General features: G+C 40.7%; 1 protein-coding gene across 1 annotated transcript in view; it reads right to left on the bottom strand.

The window, feature by feature from the left end:
* Positions 1 to 23,035: 23,035 nt before the first annotated feature.
* The window catches only part of LOC126249738 (dromyosuppressin), a 52,563-nt gene continuing 49,752 nt past the window's right edge, over positions 23,036 to 25,846 (bottom strand). The window contains exon 3 of the mRNA XM_049951417.1: positions 23,036 to 23,289. Within this exon, the coding sequence (XP_049807374.1) occupies positions 23,201 to 23,289 (89 nt within the window). The 3' untranslated portion in view covers positions 23,036 to 23,200. The remainder of the gene's footprint in view (positions 23,290 to 25,846) is intronic.

Below are 25,846 nucleotides of genomic sequence, written 5' to 3'. Positions count from 1 at the left end.
GAACTTACTTCAAAATTTGTTTCTTTCACACCGTTACGTAAATCCACTGGATGGTCTGTATCCAACGCCTTTGTTAAAAAAATTTTACGTGAAGTTGGACACGTTAGTAAAGTCATTTCAGATAACGGACCGCAATTCAGATCTGCTGTTTGGTCACGCATGCTTCGGAATCATAAAATCAAACCTGTTTTTATTTCATTGTACTCACCACATTGTAACCCCTCCGAATGGATTATGAAAGAAATCAATAAGCTTTGCAAACTTTATTGTCACAGAAAGCATCAGCATTGGGACAGATATTTACACTTATTTCAAAACGTGCTGAATGAAATGCCTCATGACTCCACTGCTTTACCACCTACTCTTGTACTGAAGAATGAAGAACCACCAAACAGAATCAGAGAGCTTGTACCTTTCCCGAATACACGTAAACTTCGACACAAAGACATAATTGATTTGGCTCTTATAAATATAAAATCTGCAGCAGAAAAAAGGAGAAAACTACACGGTAAAGCAAATGCAAAGAAATTATATATTGGTCAGAAAGTTCTCATTAAAGCTCATTGATTGTCACATAAGAAGAAACACTTGAGTCACAAATTCTTTCTAGTTTACAATGGACCTTACAGAATCCGACGTATACCACATGATAATTGCGTTGAAGTTGAAACTCTGCGTACTAGGAAGAGTAAAGGTTTACACCACATTTCACATGTAAAACCGTTTATTGAAAGATAATCTGCTTTTTAACTTTGTCTTTGCCATATAACTTTTCACTTTACATTATTAGTATGCTTTGTCAGACTTAGAATCTGTTAATATGCAACAATGTTTGAAGTTAAATATCAAGTCAAGAACCAAGAGAACTTATTTAAACAGAAATTACGAATGCATTGTTATTGTGAACAGACGACACAGTGTTATTGTGTGTGTACATTCTTGCTTGTTAGTTACACGATTACGTAATGACTATAAGGCTCACATACTTAGAACATTTACCAGTACTGCTAATGAGATTTTAGTGCAACATTTTGGTTTACTTGAAAATACATTCTGGATTTAAAGTACTTTCTGTGAGATACCAGATGACACAGTGGTTAGTTTATGTGACAGCTACACGATTTTATCACGACGCTACTAATGAGTGACAATTTACAATGTTGCTTTTTCAGTGTTTCTGTTTTATATCTGCACAGTTTTTCTGTATTATTCTGGAAAGTAAAACATGTTTTAGTAGTAAATTTTGTGGTATAGCTACAATGAGACAGCCTTTTCTGTAGCACAACAATACGTTACTTTATAGTACTTTCTTGATCACGGTAAGGTAGGTAATAACTACGATATCAATACGCAAAGAATTTCACTTTCGTTTATGATGAGGTAAGTACATTGACTTCTGCAGAACTTAGCTTTCGGAGAACGATAACTACGACACTTCCACGGAGATTATCTTACAACAAGACGCACAGTTTAGCGCTACAGTACACGTATTTGAGTGATTAATTTTGTACTTAAAACATTTATTTTTAAAGATATTTGAAGTACAATGATACAAAGTTTTTCCATGATACATTTCATTCCATTGCAATAATCTGTAACACCTGAGGGTATAATTACATTAATCCTCAGGGGGGTACACGCTTACTTTGTGTACCATGTGTTTGGCAAGCACAAGGAGCCCTAGCTAATATGGTATTTGCTTATACAACTTTACACATCGGTACCATATTTCTCCAACACAAAATACACAGCTACCTGATTATTTAACAGAGAAACAAACATTTTTTTCTACGTCAGTGACAGATGTTTACGGAATTACACAGGTGGATAACTTCACACTTATGAAATTGTATTTTGTCTGTACTGTGTGAACCCTTCATATTTTTCAGAACCATTGTGATACTATGAGGGCTTTGAATGATGTATTTGGTATGAGATCATGATTTTTAAAGTACGTTTGATGTAGATGAAACTTTTGACATAAGCAGAGAATTTTTTTTAGGTTTTGAAATTATTGAAAGAAGCTGCAACGATTCTGAGGTGTGATTGATCTGTTATGATGTTATTATTGCGATGACGATGTGTATTATGCTGTTATGTACGTTTATGATCAATAAGCTGAGAATTGTACTTTCAAGAGTTATGAAATGTGTGTACATGTGTGAATGTATCACAATTCCGCCGAAAATGTTTTGGACACTGTTATATTTACAGGATTTTGTTTCTACACATTTGTAACGTAAATTTTCGACCTGTGAAATTTTCATATGAGACTGTCACTGTAGCGGAAACTGGTGTCGTAAATATTTCGGTAAGAAAGTTAAGTGACAACCTGCACGCAATGCGTCGTTGGCACCCAGCTGCGCGACAGTCGCCTGGAAAAAAGCCATTAGTGTGTGCCTTTCAGAGGCACAGGTGGAGAAAAAAAAGGGAGGCCATTATCCTCGCTATTGACATACCTTTGTAGAAAGCATCGCAAATACGACACGCTCAAACTTGAAAACATATGATTATACTGTGGAGCTCTTAATTTATGATATTTCCTAAAATGCCTAATGAAACGATGAGAAACATTTCACGGCTATTGTCTTGCTAGTTGAGAGAAATGCCATATGGCTTGCTTTATGTATTTATTTACTCAATTTGTTTAATATCTAGTTTGTAGCTGCACTGCAGCATTGGTTAAAATAAAATTTAATAGATGTACTAATATAGTTATTTTATGCCTACAGATCCAGTCAATAAGAAATTTATGATCTACTTCCAAGAAAACGAGGGCACATAAATAGACATTTCCCTTCACAGGAATTGCATAAATAATTTTTTTTACGATTTGGTAACTTATCTGCTAGTGTAAGTTCTTGTGATGCATCACTCTAGTGTTAAGATGTGACATAGGTATTAAAAATGGCCGTTTTTACTGTAATATTTTTTCTGATTGAGCTATCTCATGTTTAGGTATAAGTTATTGCATTTGCTGCTGCTGTTTGCCAGGCATAGTCCTACTGAATTTCACATTGTATTAAGCTAGTTTTACTACTGTTTTATTTTTCTTGTTTACTGTGCATTGCCTTATATTAGTTGTAATATTGCATTTGCTTTGCTAATTTATGCTGCTTGCTTTGCCAATTTGAATTTTTGTCATTGCTGTTTGTGTTAATTTGTTATGTGCTGCTGCATTGCCTCGTCCGTTGGTATATATATCTGAGCTCAAAAAATGGTTCAAATGGCTCTGAGCACTATGGGACTTAACATCTACGGTCATCAGTCCCCCAGAACTTAGAACTACTTAAACCTAACTAACCTAAGGACATCACACAACACCCAGTCATCACGAGGCAGAGAAAATCCCTGACCCCGAATCTGAGCTCAGTAGATTTAAGTTAGCTTAAGAGGGGTAGACTATATAAGAAACTAACTATGATGAATTGGAAGAAATGCATTGAGAAGCTATAAGAAAATGGTTTGGCCAAAAAAAAGTCGTGTACAGTGGAGAAAAACTATTTTTGAAAGAGGATGTGAACAGAATACAGAAAGCAGGCTTAGATAGGACTTTTGGGAATAATGATGAACGAAGGGAGATCTCCATGCAAAATATTGCAGTAAAACAAACCCTGACCTTTCCTTTTGTGTCATCCCTCTATGTGTTTGTGTACCCTTGTGTATATGTGTTTTTCCTGTCTTTATGTGTTTAGCTGATGAGAGCTATGTTGTAGAATTTTTCTAATACTATGTTATTTACTTTGTAAAGATGTTTAGACATTATTTATTCTGTTTTGTTGCTCATATGTGTAGGTGATGTTTCAAAAGTTATTCTGATCTTTATGTATGTACTTATGTCATTATTTTTGTAACACTGATGTATATGTTTATTTCTATTCTTTTGTAAAGCCTGTGTTACTACAAATGTTATTTGTATTGTTATGTTCTTTAATGATGTATTTTGTACCTTTGTTATTGTATTTTTATGTTATCAAATTGTAATTGTTACCAGTTCTTCAAATTGAGTATGATTTCACTGCACACGTTTCTGTTGGTCATAATATATGCACAGTATATGAGAAGTTGGGACTGTTAGTGCTTGCACGTGTGTTGATAATTCAGCAAGGGACTGGATAACAGCATTGCTGGTTCTAAAGACATTTCAAAAAAATATTTTGTGAGTGCACAAGTGGTGGTTTATGGACTTGCTATATTGTCCGCAAGACTCTTCGATGGTGATTGTGCACCTGCACAGTCGTAACAGATGGTTGCTGGCCGTCTCTACAAGGACTACAGTGGGTCTACACCTTTGATGACTCACCAACACCATTATTTCTACAAGGACTGCAGTGGGTCTGCACCTCTGGTGGCCCACCAATACCGTAATCTCTAACACGACTACAGTGGTCTGCTCTGTGATGACGTACCTACCAATATTCTTCAAAACTTCGACTGACTCTGCTGTGGGTTTGCTCTGTTGTGGCCCATTACCTGTCTGCATGTCGAGAGTCAGCACTGTCTTTCCGTTGGAAGGACACCGCTACTTCTTCAAGACTGCATGGAAATCCACTACTTCCATGTGCATTTTCTTTTACTGCTGAGACTTTGAGAAAAACACTGCAATTTTACTGTGATGAACGATCAGGACTGTCTTTATGGACTTTGACCAACATTGTATCAATAAGTGTGTGCATTTGATTTCTTTGTTATTGCAATTATGAAAAATTTTTTCAAATCTGTATTGCCCACTGCCCAAAACAATTTGTAAAATTTTTTTGTGGGAAGCATGAGGGCTATGTAAGTAGGCTGTTTAGGTTTTTTTATTGGTAACGCCACGTAGCGCTCTGTATGAAAATCACTGGCTGTGCTGTGTGCAGTCTGTGGCTAGTTTGCATTGTTGTCTGCCATTGTAGTGTTGGGCAGCTGGATGTTAACAGCGCGTAGCGTTGCGCAGTTGGAGGTGAGCCGCCAGCAATGGTGGATGTGAGGAGAGAAATGGCGGAGTTTGGAAATTTGTAAGACTGGATGTCATGAACTGCTATGTATATTGTGATTTTTCAACACTATTAAGGTAAATACATTGTTTGTTCTCTATTAAAATCTTTCATTTGCTAACTATGCCTATCAGTAGTTAGTGCCTTCCGTAGTTTGAAATTTTTATTTAGCTGGCAGTAGTGGCGCTCGCTGTATTGCAGTAGTTCGAGTAACGAAGATTTTTGTGAGGTAAGTGATTTGTGAAAGGTATAGGTTAATGTTAGTCAGGGCCATTCATTTGTAGGGATTTTTGAAAGTCAGATTGCGTTGCGTTGCGTTTGAACTTTCAATGCTTGGATGTATCAGATACTTTATTTTGGAAAATTACAAATTGGTGATGGGTGAGTTACGTGGAAGTAGGTAAGAATAGGGCTTAAACTTTCTAATATGTGGTGTTCACGAGTGGTCGTCAGGTCGCCGACAAAGAAGAGGTAGCTAGAGACAAATTCAGTCTGCACAAGGATGAGGTAAGACATCATCTTTTCCTCAATATTCACAGTAACTAATTTAGGGAATCTTTAGGAAACTCAAATTTATATGGCCAGACAGGAATATGAACACTACATTCAGCGCATTCAGCGCCACCTCCTCCTTCCCCCCCCCCCCCCTTCCGTGTCTCTTAATCTCTCCGAACGCAGCGCTATTACTAGCTTTCAACTGCGAAGCGCAAACGCCTGTATGCGGAAACATACGTCGTCTATAGAGCTGCGACAACACTGAGGCGTTGCCATAGAGACGTATACAAAATCTCGTTTCGTGCTTGGTTAATGCAGACGCACGTACCAGACGCGCAAAGCTCTCTACAACCGTCTAGGTTCTTCTTTTGCCGACTCCATTATAGCTCTGTGAACGCTAAGCTCCTGGTTTGTGAGAAAGTTTCTTGTCTCGTTTTGTGTTTTGTTACAGGCAAAGTGTAGTACTAACACGTTACGGAATTAAGATAGGGTTTAACTGTTGGGATGCTACTAAATGTTTTCTTCTACCAATAGCATATTTCTGGAGATCGCAGTTGTACAACAAGTAGGACCGACAGACAACTCTCACCACAGTGGTCATGGATCGCACCCCAATATCTTCCAGATTACCAAAGCAGTGGAGTACACTGAGATGACAAAAGTCATGGGATACCCCCCAATATCATGTCGGACCTGCTTGTGCTCGACGTAGTGCAGTAACTCGACGTGGCATGGACTTTACTAGTCGTTGGAAATTCCCTGCAGAAATATTCAGCCATGCTGCCTCTATAGCCGTCCATAATTACGAAAGTGTTGCCGATGTAGGATGTTGTGCACTAACTGACCTCCACATTGTTTCCCATAAATGTTCGATGGCGTTCACGTCAGGCGATCTGCGTGGTCAAATCATTCGTTCAAGCTGTCCAGAATGTTCTTCAAACCAATCATGAACAGCTGTGTCCCTGTGACATGGCGCATTGTCATCCACAAAAATTCCTTCGTTGTTTGAGAACATGAAGTCCACGAACGGGTACAAATGGTCTCCACGTAGCCGAACACAGCATTTTCCAGTCAATCATAGTTTCAGTTGGACCAGAGGTGCCAATCCATTACATGTAACCACAGCCCACACCATTATGGAGCCACCAGCAGCTTGCACATTGCCTTGTTGACAACGTGGGTCCATGGCTTCCTGGGGCTTCACCACATTCGAACCCTTCCATCATCTCTTACCCAACTGAAATCGGGACTCATCTAACCAAGCTATAGTTTTTCAGTCATCTAGGGTCCAACCGATATGGTCATGACCCCAGGAGAGGAGCTGTAGGAGATGTCGTGCTGTTAGCAGACCCTGGCATAGATCGTCTGCTGCCATAGCTCATTCAAGCCTAAATTCGCCGTACTGTCGTAACGGATACATTGATTGTACGTGCAAAATTGATTTCGGCGGTTATTTCACGCACTTTTGCTTGTCTGTTAGCACTAACAACTCTATGCAAACACCACTGCTCACGGTCGTTAAGCGAAGGCCGTCAGCCACTGCGTTGTCCGTGGTGAGAGGCAATGCCTGAAATTTGGTATCCTCGGCACACTCTTGACACTGTGAATCTCAGAATATAGAATTCCCTACGGATTTCTGATATGGCATGTCCCATGCGTCAAGCTCCCACTATCATTCCGTGTTCTGTGTCTGTTAATCCCCGTCGTGTGGCCATAATCGGTTTGGAAACCTTTCAGTGTAATTTGTATTGTTTGTATTTGTGTTGTTTGTTTGTAGTGTTATTTGTATTGTTTAATTTACCGTCATGTGTGACAAATGTGGATGTTGTCGTAGATCAGTGAGCATGGGAGTGAAATATCACGATTGTGGGTTGGTGTTTCACTGGGGATATTGTAGCAGGGAAGCTGTTATAGTGTCAGATGAGGCTCGCCAATGGAGTTGAGGATTATGTAGCCGTGACAAGAAAATCGTGGAACAGGGAAAGAAAGATTTGTGCCCTTCAGGCTGAACTAGAAATGGTGTACTTCGAATTAGACAGGTTGAAGGGGGAACAGGTAACAAGTCGTAGTCAGAAGGAGAAAACCTCAGAAATCACCTTTCAGATTCCAGTGAGCAATCAGTTTGATTTGTTACCTGAAGTAGAAGAGCATCAAACAGTTTTTGAGCAAAGTAGGGTGCAGCAGACTCGTAGTAACAATTGTAATGCTAGGTCAGGAGTAAAGTCAAGCAGAAAGAAAAGAGTCCTGCTGTTAGGTAGCAGTCACGGGAGAGGTGTAGGCCAGTTGCTACAGGATAGACTAGGAGTCGAGTACTAGGTCACAAGCATTGTCAAACCTAGTGCTAAGCTTATCCAGGTTACAGAAAACCTAGGGGCCTTGTGCAAAGATTTTGATGGCGAGGACCATGTTCTTGTAATAGGAGGAGCAGGAAACAGCCTGACTAGCAATTCGGACTATAGTATTAGCAGCAAAAGCTCACACTCGTGTGGGTTTTGTGGATGTTTTGCAGCGCCATGACCAGCCCTGGGTTAATACGGCTGTCAACCGTGTTAACAGGGAGCTGGGGGGGGGGGGGGGGGAGGGTTACTGTTGGCAGAAACTAAATCTCATATCTGTGCTATGCCTGTTGATGCAATTGGGAGGTGGGATTACATTAGTCATGGCCTGCGCCGTAATAGGAGGGGAAAGGATAGATTAGTTGATCTTCTTGCAGAAAATATAAGGGGGGCCACATGCACAGAAGACAAAATACCTGTGATTACTGGAGTCAGAGTGACACATTTTTTAGGTTAGAGTCAGGTTACAGACAGAGGGTATTGAAAGAGATTAAAACAGAACTGTGCCATAATGTCTGTAGCAGTATCCAAAGAAATAAAATTTGTGTGTTTCAGCAGAACATTAGAGGACTGAAAAATAAGATAGATGAACTTCTTGTATGCCTAGAAAATGGGTTAAATTCTGAAGATATAGATGTTTTGTATCTCTCTGAACACCATGTAACCGCAGGGATGGAGAAGTTAAATTTAGGGGATTTCAATTAGCATCTTATTCATGTAGAGTCAACATAGGAAAAGGAGGAGTTCCTACTTATATAAAAACTGGACACAAAGTCAAAAATATTGAAACAAATAGTTTTTGTGTAGATCAGATCCTTGAAGCATGTGCATGTGTGTTGCTACTGCTATATACTTCTGTAGTAATTGTAACAATCTACAGATTCCCTCAAGGTAACTTTCAGCTATTCATGAAAAATCTTGAGCCATTATTGAGCTACCTGTCATACAAAAAAAAAAAAGGTTGTGGTTTGTGGTGATTTTCATGTAGATTTCTTAAACGATACGGATAGGAAAAATGAGCTAGAATCTTTGGTTGTTTCAATCTGGTATCTGTTGTAAATTTTCCAACTCGTGTGCAGTAGAATAGTAGGTCAACTATCGATAAAATTTTCATAGACAGTGCTCAGGCAGAAACTATTATGTGTACCCAGTTGTTAATGGACTATCTGATCATGATGAACAGTTAATGGAAATAACACATATAGCACCTTACAGGATTCGGGCAGGTTCATACAAGGCAGGGAGGCATATTAATGCGAACATGATAGAGAGATTTAAGTGCAGCCTAGAAGAGGTAGAATGGGATGAAGTACATACAGAAAATGACGCTGATGCCAAATTCATTTTATTCCACGGTAAATTTGTCTCAATATTTGAGAGTTGCTTTCCTGAAACGCTATCCAAATAATCCATTACAAAATCAAGTAAGTCATGGATTACTAAGGGAATTAAGATATCGTGTAAGAGGAAGAGGGAAATATATGAACAGGCCAGAATAAGTCAGGATCCGACGTACCTTGCTTACTACAAAAGATAGTGTAAAATTTTAAGAAAAGTCATTAAGAAGTCGATATGCTTATGTCTTCCGACATAAATTAATAATGCGGATAATAAGATTAAAACTATATGGAATATTAAACTTCCTGGCAGATTGAAACTGTGTGCCGGACCGAGACTCGAACTCGGGACCTTTGCCTTTCGCGGGCAAGTGCTCTACCAACTTTTTTTTATTTTTTTTTAAATTTAATTTCGTATCGTTGACGGTCGATTCGAATTTCTTCAGAGCCGCTTGTATTGTGAAGCAGCTTGGAAGTCAGAAAGCCGAGATCCTATGACCATTAACACAACTTACTGAGTAGAGATGCACAGAGGATTTGATGTGTGAAGGTTTTCATCTGGTTTCGTTACAGAATTTTTTCTGGAAATTCTCAGCTCCATAAAATAAACCAAATGAGTTGGTAGAGCAGTTGCCCGCGAAAGGCAAAGGTCCCGAGTTCGAGTCTTGGTCCGGCACACAGTTTTAATCTGCCAGGAAGTTTCATATCAGCGCACACTCCGCTGCAGAGTGAAAATCTCATTCTGGTATATGGAATATTGTCAAACGGGAGACGGGGCAGCCTGACAATGCACAGCATACTATAGCAATAAAGCTAAATGATGATGTTGTGAGTGATAATTCACAAGTTGCAAGTATTTTTAACAATCACTTTCTGAATGTAGCAGCAAAAATAGCGTTAAAGGGAGCAGTTGAAGAAGCAAAAAAAAAAAAAAAAAAAAAAAAGCCATTCCCAGGACTTTAGGCCTTTAGAAATAGCACCAATATCCCCCACTGAAATTAAGGGAATTATAAATATACTGAAAAAGAAGAGCTCATGTGGTGTTGATGGAGTCTCTAACAGAATTTTGAAGTGTTGTTCTAATGTAATAAGTGGAGTCCTTAACGATATATGTAATGCTTAGCTAGCACAGGGAATTTTTCCCGGCAGATTGAAATACCCAATTGTCAAACCTCTCCATAAGGAAGGGGACAAGAGTGACTCAAATAATTATAGACCAATCTCATTACTGACTTCATTTTCTAAAATATTCGAAAAAGTTATGTATTCAAGAGTATTCTCACATTTAAGTGAAAATAATTTACTCAGCATGTCACAGTTCGGATTCCGGAAGTGTTACGTGACTGAGAGTGCTATCTACACATTTACCCATCAAATAGTACAAGTCCTAAATAACAAATTACCGCCAGTTGGTATTTTTTGACTGTGTGCATCATGTCACACGCTTAGAAAAACTCAGGTTTTGTGGAATTGAAGGCTATACACACAGCTGGTTAGAATCATACTTAATGAACAGAAAGCAAAAAGTTGTGCTGAATAGCACAAATAATATTGGGGGGGGGGGGGGGGTGGTAGATTCTAGTGAATGGGGAGTTATCAAAAAAGGAGTCCCACAGGGTTCCATTTTAGGTCCTCTGCTGTTCCTTATTCATGTGAATGATCTCTCACTTAATGTTCAGCAAGCGGAACTAGTACTTTTTGCAGATGACACAAGTGTTATAATAAATCCCATTCCAGAAAAAGCAGCTGAAGATATTGTTAATGATGTCTTTCAAAGAATTATTAAGTGGTTCTCAGAAAATGGACTCTCCCTTAATTTTGAAAAACTCACTATATCCAATTCTGTACACCGAATAGAGTCATACCGACAATTGATGTAGCATATGAACAGGGCTCAGTTAACAGTGTAGATTTCTCCAAATTTTTGGGTGTTCATATTGATGACAACTTGAATTGGAAGAAGCATATTACTGAGCTTCTCAAACAACTAAGTTCAGCTTCTTTCGCTCTTCGTATAATCGCTAGTCTTGGTAATAAACAGATCAGTCTCCTAACGTACTTTGCATATTTCTACTGAATAATGTCTTATGGAATAGTTTTCTGAGGTAACTCACCACTTAAACATAAAGTATTGATTGCACAAAGGAGAGCAGTGAGAATAATTAGTGGTGTTCACCCAAGGACGTCATGTAGGCACCTTTTCAAGGAGTTAGGTATTTTAACTGCACCATCTGAGTACATATATTCGCTAATGAAATTCGCTACAAATAATCCATCTCAATTCGCGAAGAACAGTGATGTTCATACGTACAACACTAGAGGGAAACATGACTTTTCCTATCCGTTATTGAAGCTGTGAGTTGCTCAAAAAGGAGTACATTATTCAGCAACAAAAATCTTTGATCATTTGCCCAACAACATACAGTGCCTGGCAGGTAGCATTGTACCTCTAAATGTAGTTGCATATGTAGAACTAAAAATTTCAGTAATATTAATATTAGCACAATTCATGTGTGTATATATATCTTGTAATCTGACTTGTTCCACATCATATCGATAAAATAATCGGGAAAATGATCTACGGAACATGACATAACTAAAACTAAAACTAAACTCACATGAATCACAGCCACGCCAATGCACTGGCCTTTTATACGTTGTATATACGATACTACCGTCATCTGTATATATGCATATCTCTGTCTCATGACTTTTGTCACCTTAGTGAATTTTCACAGTTTTTAAGACGTACATGAGCAGTATTTGACGTCATCACTTGATTTCAGGTCAGTCTGTTTGCTACCTTCCATTGTCATTACTACTGGCTGTCGACTTTCAGCATTTCCAATGGGCAGTACCTAACTGGAGACAGGGACAGAAGTTCGTTTATGACTGTTCACCGTCAGTATTGATACGCGTTTGTGGACTTCTCACTGTGATACTATTTATCGAGATCATTGTTCCGACTGATGCTCTTTCCGTCCTGAAAGACTGTCCTAACCAGATATTCCAATAGGAAGATGATCAGCTGATGACATTCAGATTATCCAAGAACGTTTCTGCGAAAATCACTAAAATCACTAGGCATTCCTTCGTAGCCAATACATTAAATCGACCTGTATAGAACACCATGTATAACCGATCGAACATGTATAGAACACGATGCTCAGAGACTAATATCTCAAATCCCACAACTTATGTGTACTTAAATATAAATCACTAACAAGTGCATGGCATTTTGTACATTTTGTTTTATCATAAATTGAAATTCCTTCCCATTACATTCAGGGCTGGAAAAACGGAATAGTAGATGTTTACATACGCCTCAGTGATGTCCCTGAGAGAGCGATACCATGAAAACAGAAAAGTTTTCGTAGCTTCCACCCATTACACCAATTCTTCCAAATTTCTATTCATCTAATAGGGAGATATTATGTGTCTCCGAGTTCATATTCGATTCTGCTAGTCAAATAAACCATTCACGTTGTCCTTCATAGGGCTGACGGACACTCCCTGAAACGAACTGTCCCAGCATAATTTTCACTTGGTAGCGTCCACAGTTCCTTTTGCTACAAGTGTAACGTCATCTTACGTAACGTTGAGAATAACTAGACAACACTTCCTCTCATGCATAATCAGAATTTTCACAGTGTACATCGTTACCCAGATTCTCACAATTGTCTTCTCGTTCAGCATTACAAAAGCATACGTATAGCTTACAGAGTATGAAACCCATAACTTGGAAAGTATAGGCTGATCTTGTATAAACCGTCCTTGAGGAAGATCAATATGGTTTCCGCGTGACTCTAGGAACACTCGAAGCAATACTTATGCTACGACTACTTTAGCAGATAGTCTCTGTATGTCCATCTTTTTAGAAATGGTTGCGTGATTCGGCTGTTCGACAGAAGATGTCAAGTTAAATACCTTTTAGCCGCCAATTTTCTACCTTATTTTATTTAGCAACCAGTTTCAGCGTTTTACTAAGCCATCTTCAGGTTCCTGACCGACGTGCAGGAAGAATCTACCTCGGTTGTGTTCAAAACAGGGGCCTATATTTGCCACAGTGATCACTTCAACCATCACCATCACTAGTCGGTAGGTGATGGTTAAAGTGATCACTGTAGCAAATATCTACCAATACCAGTATTGCTGGCCCCTGTTTTGAACACAACCGAGATAGATTCCTCCTGCACGTTGGTCAGGGACCTGAAGATGGCGTAGTAAAATGCTGAAACTGGTTCCCAAATAAAATAAGATTCAAAATTGACGGCTGAAAAGTATTTAACTTAACATACTCTATTTAGCAGATAGGTTGAAGAAAGGTAAACTGAAATGTATAGCTTTTGTAGCTTTAGAAGTAGTTTTTGACAGTGTTCATTGAAATGCATTCTTTGAGATTATAAAGTCGGCAGGGTTAAAACACTGGCTGCAAAACTTTATCTACAAATGGTACAGAACCCACGCAATTACAAGGGTCATGAAGATGAATGATAGGGTGGCAGTAGCTGAGAAGAACTGAGACAGAGTTTTTGCTTATCCCCTGTTTATTTAATTTGTACATAGAGGAAGCAGTATGGGAAACTAACGAGGAAGTTGGAAAGATAATTAAATTACAGCGAGAGGAAATAAAAACTTTGAGGTTTGCCCACGATACTGTAATTATGTCAGAGATGGCAAAAGACTTGGACGGTTCAGCTGAACGGAAAGGATACTGTTTTGAGAAAAGATTATAAGATGAACATCACCAAAAGTATATCAAGTGTAATGGAGTGTAGTCTAATTAAATCAGGTGATGCTGAGGGAATTAGATTAGAAAATAAGACACTGAAATCAGTAGATAAGTTTTGCTGTTTGGATGGTAAAATAACTGACAATGGCAGAAGTTATGGGGCTGTAGAATATAGGCTAGCAACAGCAAGAAAAGCGTTTCTGAAAGATGTAAATTTAGTATTATGCTATATAAATTTAATTGTTATAAGGTCATTTCTGAAAATGATTTTGCCTGGAGTGTTGCCTCGTATGGATGTGAAATGTGGACAAGAAACAGTATAGACACTAGGAGAATAAAAGCTTTTTATATATGGTGTTACAGAAGAATGCTGACGGTTAGATAGGCACCGAACCGAGTCGGAGAGAAAAAAAATTATGGCACAACTTCACTGAAAGAACGGTTAACGTTGATAAATTAAAGCCAAAGCATCAAGAAACTGTGCGTTTTGTGGTGTTTGGACCACTTGCCTAGCAGGCCTCAACCTCTCTCACACTTGTGATATGCAAACGGCCGAACCCAGAACGGGTTACATCAGCAGATGACAGAACTTCAATCACGCACGCCGACTAAAGGACAATAGGCGACAGCGCGAGTGCTGCTGTAGGTCGCCATCCCCACAGACTGTTTGCTTCTCCGGGTCACGTGACTGCAAATAGTTGTTGTAGTATCCTACACGACCTGGATATTTCGGGCGGTGCAACGCCACACCAATCGCCCGCTTCGGCAGCTACACGGTCAGCATGGCGGATTGCTAATCTAAGGAGCCCGGGTTCGATTCCCATTCCACTATTGAGATAGATGCACGGACACATCTCGAAACTCAATAAATTTTTTTAAAAAAAAAAAAAAACGCCACTCCAAGGCAGATTTCCGTCGAACTCTGGGCCATGTGCCAGCTGCAACCACAGGTCTTCAGTCAGTCTCGTTCATAACCGTCGCTATGTTCGACGCCGTAGCGTTCACCAGCCACCACCAACCGAACGAGTCCCCAGTGTCTGTCACCGCCACCACCAGGACTTAGCCTGTGCATCAGAAACGACCAGGACTTGGATATCAGGCATCGACCTTATCTTCGTACATTTTTCTTCTACCAAGTGAGTTTTGTGGTGTATCTTGTTCTGCAACTGAGTGAATATCAGACTTTGACTGTTTCATCATTAAGGCCTTGAGGCTATGTTCTAACTTGTGCAAATGCAATTCTATTCACGAACCTTCCCAAACTATTGAAATTGATAAGCTTTTCTCCAAAGAGGGTGTAAGATGGCAAGAACTATGCCCCTTACATGAAGTCATGAAAAATCACCTAACTCACGTTGAGCGAACAGTAGGGCTGAACAAAAAATGACTGACAAGGCACAATGCATCTTGTTGAGGGTATAGTATGGACGTATTGGAATAATTAATGTCGGGTGATGGTTTTAAAGTAATTCACACGACATGAAAACTTTGTGGAAACGAGTCGATTTACTGGACGCTAGTTTACCCCAGGGAAGTATTTAGAGTTGACTGTGGCCGGCTGGGGAACGGTGGAGGGAAGCGACAATAGGCAGCTTAGGGCGGCTCAAGCTCTGAGAAAGCGGTAACGCGGCGCGGCCTCCAGCCGCCTTAAGATGAGTGACAGCATGGGTGGTTGACCCCGACCCCATGCTGGTGTACCGGGAAGCAGATGGAGAACTTGTACGCCTGTTGAGAAATGTCCATCGTCCCGTTTTCAGTGAAACATGCGAGAAAGCCGCGTAAAGCTACGGTGGAGCGGTCAACAGAGGTCAAAATATGCGTGTTCGTGACTATAGCAACTTCACGCTGAATTCACGGTCGGCAGAGTCTGAAGTAAATCAGGTGAAGAGCGACAGAATGAAATACGCTGGCCTCCGATGGGAACATAGGACCGAGGATTTTGAAGTACTCTCCTGGGAGTCAGAATTCCGGAAAAATTGGTGTTTGTGCAGATGCTAACCTTGACGGGTGGCCTGGGAGGAGCTAAATAACAGAAGTTGAGAGGAAGGGAAATTTTGTGGGAATTTGTTCACTTCCCAGAGCAGGCATTGGTCGGCGCTGGGAAGCGACGCATAATTAACGCGACTTGCGCTGCAATTGGCGTAAGTGATTTTGCTGGAGGGGAAACCGAGGCGAAGAGCGGACTGTGAGAAGTCTCCAGAGAGGTCTTCCGTTCCCAGCTTGCCTAGAGTGCGGACGTGGCGTTCTTTACTGAGCTTGCCTGGGAAAGAGTGAGCATCTCTGCAGTTTAGGACCTAGCAAATGGAACGATTGAGCTTGGAGATAGGAAGTTTTGGTTCAGCTATGTACTGAGCAAGATAGCTAGGAGTGAATAGACGAGCGCAGCCTTGCAGCACCATGAGGTCGGCCGACGTCCGCACAACGACACCGCTCCGCCACGCTGAATTCGGTGATATTGCACCCGCTCCGGCCACTGATTAATTTGTTGGATCATGTTGGCAAAGTTTCCACGAGGGTTTCATGGGCCGTGTATTGTAGTATTCTTCTCGCACTTCGCATTACGCCTGGGTCAGTCGATAGGAATTACTTTTGATTTATCGCGCTTTACTCCACGCAAACGCAATTTATTACCACTGCCTGTTAGGAGAGTCATGTAATGTGATGATTGAAGCTCGTGAGTTAAAATAAATCTGTGCTAATCGACTGCGTCTGTTTTCAATCAAGTAGTTGAAATCCCAAGTCACTTTCTTAATTAATTTTGTGTTCAACATTTGCATCTGGTGTTCAATAGCTGAATATAACATCAATGTGCGCCCCTTTTTAATTAAAAGGGATCACTTCTGAATCAATTAATGTGAACACTGCCACTGCAGTTCAATCAGGAGTCACAGGGCCTTATTACTTTCTTTGCGTTATCCGACATTGCGGCAGTTTTGCACTCTCTGTTGATATGTTAGTCAATTACCTGGGGTGAACACACACCAAAACCAGATAAGTGACGGATAGGGTGTTACAAGGGGTTTTGGTTCATAAATTTATTAGTACAACTCTTCTACTTTGTATACTTAAGCTGTGTTCTCATTTTGTCTCAGCCAGCACAAGACATATAAAATTTAGTAATGAAAGGAAATGTAGGGAGTAAAAATTATGGATGGAAATAAAGGCCTGACTACAGCAAACGGGTCCAAGCGGCTGCAGAGTGCAGTAACTGTGCAGAGATGATGAGACTTGCGCAGGATAGACTAGCAGAACTCGACTAAAAATTTGCGAACCCTCTATAAATCAAATATATCACTCACGCAAGTTTTTATTACTTTGTTATGTGACAGATCGCTCAGTACACATTCAAACGAAGTTGAAGTGTTGTATGTTAATATTTTTTGTCTTTTGATCATGCAGCGTCTGACGCGGAGATGCAAAATGGATAATTAGCCTTGACGTGATGTCTATACTTCTGGTTTTTCGAAGCTCTACCGCTACGATAGCAAAGAATCTGCCTGTGGTAAGTGTTGGAATCAGCGTAGCGGGTTATCAGTGTAAAATCAAGGGTATCATTGTGGGAGAGCTTAGGAAGTTTCAAGGTAAAAATCTGATCATAAGAGATTGCCATGTGCGTAATAGGAGTTGAAAGAATATATAACCTGTTGGAGCTGGAAGAGGACCTGTTGGGTGGTTGCGAAGTTGATGTCGAAATTGTATAATACAGGTTGAAACTGCATAGTGTCTTGTTGACAATCGGGGTTCGTGGCTTCTTTGGGTCTACGCCACACTCGAACCCTATTAGCATCTCTTACCAACTGGTTCAAAAATGGTTCAAATGGCTCTGAGCACTATGGGACTTAACATCTGAGGTCATCAGTCCCCTAGAACTTAGAACTACTTAAACCTAACTAACCTAAGGACATCACATACATCCATGCCCGAGGCAGGATTCGAACCTGCGACCGTAGCGGTAGCGCGGTTCCAGACTGAAGCGCCTAGAACCGCATTACCAACTGGAATCAGGACTCATATGACAAGGTCACGGTTTTACAGTCATCTAGGGCCCAACCGATATGATTACGAGCCCAGGAGAGGTGCTGCAGGCCGTGTCGTGCTGTTAGCAAAGGTATTCGCGACCGCCGTCTGCTGCATTAGCCCATTAACGCCAAATTTCGCCTCACTCTCATGACGGATACGTTCGCCGTATTTCTCACATTGATTTCTGCAGTTATTTCATGCAGTGTTGCTTGTCTGTTAGCACTGACAACTCTACCCAAACGCCACTGCTCTCGGTCGTTAAGGGAAGGCCGTCGGCCACAACTTTGTGCGTGGTGAGAGGCAACGCCTGAAATGTGGTACTCTCGGCACACTCTTGACACTGTGAATCTGAGAATGTTGAATTCCCTACGGATTTCCGAAATGGGATGTCCCATGCTTCAAGCTCCAACTACAATTTCGCGTGCAACGTCTGTTAATCCTCGTCGTGCGGCCATATTCAAGCCGGAAACATTTTCACATGAATAACCTGAGTAAAAATGAGAGCTCCGCCAGTGCACTGGCCTTTTATACTTTGTGTACGCGATACTATCACCATTTCTGTATGTGCTTGTCGCTATCCCACGAATTGTCACCTCAGTATAATGAAATCTAACTTAGTCGTCGCGTTTCTACAGCACGCCATTTTCTTTCTTTGTCGCGTCTTTCCTCCTGAGAACCAACGTTTTCTTTTCTCATGCATTCTTCTTCGTCGACGTTAGAAGCACACATTTCAATGCTTTGCAAGAAAATTTCTCCTAAATATTTTAGACAGCGGAATTGTATCTTCGGATGGGATAATCTCACGCAGCGTGTGTTGAATGTCACCTTTTTGCGGGGGTTATTTATGAAGAATTGTCGTCACATTGTTGGTGTTGTGGGAATTTGTCCCATTTCGCCATTTCTGACAAATGCGCCATTTTTGGTTTTGGGGACCAACTGGAACAGTTATTTTCAAGCGAAAGTGAAGACCAACTGCAACAGCGTCAACGAGTAATCCGTTGATTCTTCTTTTCAAACCCTACATTATAGAATATTCAAGTAAAACATAAGAAAAGTTACATGCCTGTAGTAAAAAATAGACTTACCTCATTTTATCACCTCTGGAACTATTTGCCGAAACAAACTTTCATGAAACGAAATGTTACGACAAGGCAAAATTGCTACCAGGTGGTCAACTCCTGAACCGATGCTGGTCCGTTCAAAAACTCGGTGTGGATTTTTACCCCACGTGGGGCTTTACCCCCACCTATTCTATTTTAATCCTTGTGGATTTGAAACAAAAGCTCCTTTAAAGGTTTTTCTCTAAGGAGAACTCTAAGGAGAACTCTACGGCGTATGCGAACTGATGATGATACCTTCGACGCTGAGTTAATTATAGGTCAAACAATAGTACCATTAGCGTTGACCACTGTGCTAAGTCAATGTTCAGTGCTATGCTCTTACCGATTATTTCATTGCATATGACTTGGGTTTATCTTCCGGTCAGGATGTTTTTGAGTTATATTTGCGTGCTGAGTTTTTCATAAAAAGCATCTGTATCTCTTTATATACTCTGTAAACCACTGTGAGGTGAGTGGCAGATATTATTTAACTTGCCACCAGATGTCGCAATTTCTTCCTGATCAAATCACATATGGAACGCGGAAATAATAACTTCTTAAAGATCTGTCTGCGTAATGTGAGTAGTCTAATCTTGTGTACACGATCCCTGTGCGAGAAATAAGTAAGGGGCAAAATGATATCTCTTGGTTCGTCACTTCATATTGGTTCTTGAAATTTTGTAAGTAGGCTTTCGCGGGATAAGCTGTATCTATTTCAAGAGTCTGCTAATTCTGCTTCTTCAACATTTCCATGATGCTCTCCCATGAGTCAAACAAACCATCACGATCAGTGGCACCATTCTTTGTATACGGTCAATACACTCTGTTAGTCTTATTTGCTATAGGTCTGATGCACCTGAACAATATTCTAAGATGTGACGTACCAGTGATTTTTAAGCTGTCTCCTTTGTAGATTGACTGCGTTTTTCCAGTATCCTCCTACTGAACCTGACTTACCAACAGCTTACGCTATGTCGTCAGTCCATTTTCTAGAAATTGTTACATCCAAGTATTTATGTGAGCTGACTGATCAAATGGGCTCTGAGCACTATGGGACTCAACTGCTGAGGTCATTAATCCCCTAGAACTTAGAACTAGTTAAACCTAACTAACCTAAGGACATCACACACATCCATGCCCGAGGCAGGATTCGAACCTGCGACCGTAGCGGTCTTGCGGTTCCAGACTGCAGCGCCTTTAACCGCACGGCCACTTCGGCCGGCGACTGATCATAACTGTGAATCATTGATATTGTAGTCATAGGATACTACGTCTTTTTCTCGTTTTGTGTAGTACATGATTGTACATTTCTGTACATTCAAAACGAGTTGCCTAACTTTGCATCACATTGAAATCTTACCTGGATATGACTGAATATATCTGCAGCGTTTCAGACGGTATTCCATTATAGATTCCTTCATCATTCGCAAAAAAGCCTGAGGTTAGTGATAATATTTTCTGGCAGGTCATTCATACACAACATGAACATCACGGGTCTCAACAAACTTTCCTGGAGCACACCTCAAGTGACATATCTCTGTTGACGGCTCTCCATCCAAGATAACATGCTACATCATCCGCATCAAAAAACCCTTATCTGGTCACAAATATTGTTTAATAGCCCATACAGCAGAACTTTTGTTAGTAAAAGTTGTCGTGATACAGAGTCAAATATTTTTCGGAAGTCAATGCTGCGTACACATGGTTGCCTTCATGCATGGCTTTCAGGATGTCACGTGAGAAAAGTGCCAGTTGAGTTTCACACGACCGATATTTTCGGAAGTCGTGGTGGTTAGCATGGAGGAGGTAATTCTGTTCGAGATATTTCATTATGTTTGAGTTCAGAATATGTTCTAGGATTCTACAAAAAATAATGTTATTGACATTGGGCAGTGATTTTGTTGATAACGTCTGTTACCGTTTTTGCAGGAGGATGTGTTCCGTTCTTTTTCCAGTCACTGGACACAATTTTTTTTTCAGGGGATATGCGGTGTATTTTGGTTACAATGGGGGCTAACACAGTTGCAAGTTCTGTACAGAATCTGACAGAAATCCCATCGCGCTGTCGAGCCACGTGTAATCTTAGTAATATCAGCTGATTCCCAACACCACTGACGCTAACATTTATATTACTCACCTTTGCAGTTGTCCGAGAAGTAAACTGAGGCAGGACATCTATATTTCCGTAGTACGGAAATGATTGCAAACGGAGTTTAGTATTTATACTTTTGCTTTTGTATCCTCAATTCCGGTTCCTGTGCTCTTCATGAGTATCTGGTCCGAACTTGGATGTCCCTGGCAGCCTTTAAACACGACATGTTTCTTTGAGTTTTGGAGATATTTTTCTAAGGTTCTGTTACGGTAATCATTGAAGACTACATGTATTACTCTCTTCAAAGCCAAATCCATTTCATTGAAAATCCCTCTATCTATAGCCTTATGTTTCGATTTACATCGGTTATACGGAAATCGCTCTTTCTCTAGACGTTTCTTTACAGTGACTGATACCATGGAGGGTCCTCCCATCATAAACCGTTATATACATTGACGGAAAAGAAAACCCCAACACAAAGAAGGAGTTGTGCGAGATAAAGCAAGGTTGGTAGGAAATATGACGTCTATTCACATTTCGCGCCGGTTGCGTGAGAGTGGAGTTAATAGGACCACTATGAGAATGCGAATCAGATTTGCCTTAAATACGTGCTGTAATGGTTGTGAGCTTTAATTAACTTTGAGATTGGACGTATTTTTTTGATGTTAGTCAATAATGCCTTTAAGACGACGTGGAAGACGAAGTCGTGTAATAGCGCTACGAGAAGTTGACTATCCCTTCCGCGATACTGCAGAAAGACTTGGCAGAAATGTAGCGGTGGTCACGGAAAAGTATGGTGGCAATCCGACCGGGCTCCGGTCGTCCACGTGGTTCTCCCGAGATGGAAGACGGTCGTGTTCAACGAATCGCTGTGGCGCATTGTACTGCGTCTGTAGTAGCAATCCGTGTGGCAGTTGGCACCACAATATTGTCCTGCCATTCACGAATAGCATTCCAGGGGGTGTTTTCCAAGAGGATAACGCTCACCCACGTACCGTTGTTGCTCTACAGAGTGTCGACTTGTTGCCTTGGCCTGTTCGATCACCAGATCTGTCTCCAATCGAGTACGTATAGGGCATCATCGGATGACAACTTCAGCGTCATCCACAACCAGCATTAACAGTCTTTCTATTGACCGACCAAGCGCAACAGTCATGGAAGTCTATCCCAAAAGCTGACGTCCGGAACCTGTACGACACAGGGAATGGACGCTTGAATGCTTAATTCAACATTCTGGTGGTTTCACCGGTTATTAATGTACCAGAATTTCACATTTGCAGCCGGCCGCGGTGGTCTAGTGGTTCTAGGCGCTCAGTCCGGAACCGCGCGACTGCTACGGTCGCAGGTTCGAATCCTGCCTCGGGCATGGATGTGTGTGATGTCCTTAGGTTAGTTAGGTTTAAGTAGTTCTAAGTTCTAGGGGACTGATGACCACAGATGTTAAGTCCCATAGTGCTCAGAGCCATTTGAACCATTTTCACATTTGCAATGGCCTTTCTCGCGCTTACGTTAATCTGCGAACTGCAACGTTAATCACTTAAATATGTTACTTAGATGAATGTATTCACCAAATTTTATTACTCTGTATTGATTATTTCTTTATGTTGGGATTTTTTTTTCCCGTCATTGTAGCTTACCAATCATGTAAATATGCTTACTTATTTTAGATGCCCTTTTACTGCTAATAAATGTGTGACATGTACAGTTAAAGGTATGTTACAGACTGAGTTTAAATTCCGAATACTTTAGCAGAACATCTCCGAGTGTGTTTTATGGACTGTCTGTTAATAGTCCGATATCGATAATAGCCACAAAGTAGTATTTTGATGCATTTGAAGAAAATGTAAAATTATGCATGCTTTCAATGAATTCATGTATTAAAGCACTACTTTTGTACAGAAAGGAGTAGGTGTTGTTACAATGAAAAGACGAACAGAACAGGTTGCATGATTTAGATCACACATTTTATTTTGCTTCTTTAGACTATACACCACTGAGTACAGTTTGTCACGCCATAATATGTCCTTTCCTTATGCATACACAGTTTGGGACTTGATTCCTTAGGGAGAAATTAAAATTAGTGAAAAGGATAAATAAGTGGTTGCGGCTGGTTTATCGGCGTCGGCGGCCGAACCTGAGGAAGACGTGGTCCACATCGGGTCGCTTGTCCTCCACGAACAGCTCGGGATCCCGCACTGCTGCTGCGAACACACAACCAACGTCACGCTCCTGGCTGTACTGCTTTCAGAAAACCTCTTACAGAGACGCAGGCCATGGCTGATCAACTGTACAGTGCATCATGTCAACTATATTGACAATACTAAAAATTGAAAAAAATATATATTAGTGCAGTATGGGAGCTGAACTACTTAATGTTTAAACCAATAGACTAGCTAATAACTTGTTTAGGGTTGAACAGTTTGACAGTGCTATTTTATCCTGTTCCCAGAATGAAGCCTGTGACTAATACTAAATCTACAAGGATTTGCTGAAGATGAATGCCTCCGAAATTCTTATGTGAAAATTGTTAAAGTTCCCTAAACAAAACAATCGTTAGTAACATTATAAATCTTTATTCTTCATGTCTACATACTTATTTCTCAACATGACCACCCTGGCGATGAACGCATTTGTCCCAACGTCAGACCAGTTTGTTGATACCGTTACTGTAGAATGGTTGACTTAGTTGACGAAGCCAAACTGTCTGGTTACACCGCTTCATCATTGTCAAGTGAAGTGCTCGAAGGTGGTTTGAAAACAGATGAAAATCGATTGGGTCCAAGTTTGGACTGTCGAGGGGATGACAGATGACAGTGAACCCAAGGAGTCGGCTTGTTGCACATTTCGCAGAGCTGGTGTGTGGTGTGTGTGCTCCATGTGTGGAGGAATTCTTCGAACTAGAAACTCGATTGCAGCAAGCTGTTTCTCACGAACCGATGTAGTTACGTTTCAAACCGCCACGTTACACTCTACAATTCGTAGTCCTCTTGCGGCAGAGGGCTACAAATATGAGGACATGAAGAATAAAGATGTGGAATGTTAACAACGTTTGTTTTATAAATAACTTTGAGAGTTTCGTCATAAAAAATTGGGAAGCATTACTTTTCAGCGTGCCCTCGTAGGCTCCCAATTCTAATCAACACAGGAAGAAATCAGCCCAGTGAATAGTAAAGCGACACAGCGACTGTCCTATAAATACGTTCCTGAGTGCTGAAGGGCAGTTAACATCACATTTCTTATTTAATTATTTACTACAGATCCAAAACTGACTCTTATTCCCCATTAGTATGAATTTCACTCTTATCTGCACCACAGTTCCAGGCTGTTTGCACTGAAAAGCTCCGAAAGAACTAAATACATTTACACTGAAGGATATCCAGAACGGGGCAGTACTAGTTACATCTCGTATGGTGACGCAAACCAAATATGCAAATTTCTCCACATCACACTTAATCGATCACACGTAAAATCGTTTGTACACAACGCGGAATGCCTCTTTTCTCCTTGTAAACACTCACACACACACACACACACACACACACACACACACACACACACACACACACAGATGTGTACGTAGATGGCGACAGGTAGGTAGCTGGATAATTAGACAGGCAGGTAGACAGAGATAAATTTATTTTAGTGACTTGTTACAGAGTTCTTTTTTTTCAACAGTTTTTATTGTGTTGTATGCTTGGGAATGTAGCTTCAGTGGTTTTCAGTGTTTCTGCACAAGTAATATTAGGAAGAATCAGTGTATTTTGTGACATGTGATAACAAGGAAATGTTTCCTCCGCAGTAATACGAATTTCCATGGCATTACATGTGTCATTATTGACCTCCTCGATGTTTCCAACAGATGGGCACAATTTCAAATATTGTTTCTTAAGTGATTATTCTGAGTTCCAGAACGTTTCCTTCTTTCGTTATATATTACGTGAAGTTTGTTTAATTTTATTAAGAGCAACAGTTTAGTTATATAAATGGCATTTATTTTAGCATAATTTCAAAGTATCGTTTACAGAGACGTTATACATATGGTCTAACGGGCTGGGAGCTTATCGCCGCTTGCCGAATCTCAGGAAGACGTGGCCGACGTCTTCTCGCTTGATGCCGGCTGGCAGCGGGCGGACCGATTGTCGGTGCGCCTCCGCAGCTGCAAGCACAGGACACGCCACTGCTACCAATATATCATCGGTTCTTACGTGCCATGCAATCAATACTTCAAAGCCTTATAGTCATTGAGATAAACTGAAAAAGTGCAAAAGCTATGGCTGGGAACAGAGGAAGCAGAACTGTGTTTCGATCAAGCCGGTAGTTTTGCACGAGTGTGTTCGATTCCCAAGGAGTGCAGAATGCAGGGAGGAGGAGGTCCATACGAGGACGCGTGATATACCTCGAAGGCGAGAGTTTTCTGCGAGCGTCACCTCGCCTGTTGTGTTCAGTCGCATGCGGTTCTGTTCTAACGTGCAGCTAATGTACAAGCAAAGAAAAGAAAAACTCTTCGTCAAAATGTGTATAGGAAAAGAGAGATAACAGTGTATTGCATCAAGGCAAGGTCACAAGTCCTACATTATTTTAAACATAAGCGGACCAGTCAAGACGAGAGTTAAAAGTGTATAATGAAAAATTGCGTAAGTGCACATGTTTAAGATCAAATAATATCAAGATGACGGCATTTGTCGGCAGTACCGAATTTTTTTCTCTAAATTATTTATTTCGAGGTCACATTCAGATACTCTATGAATAATAAACGAA

The sequence above is a fragment of the Schistocerca nitens genome, chromosome 3, assembly GCF_023898315.1.
Source record: "Schistocerca nitens isolate TAMUIC-IGC-003100 chromosome 3, iqSchNite1.1, whole genome shotgun sequence".
Lineage (NCBI taxonomy): Eukaryota > Metazoa > Arthropoda > Insecta > Orthoptera > Acrididae > Schistocerca > Schistocerca nitens.
The sequence above is the reverse complement of the archived record's forward strand: the minus strand, read 5'-3'. Positions and strand labels throughout refer to the sequence as shown.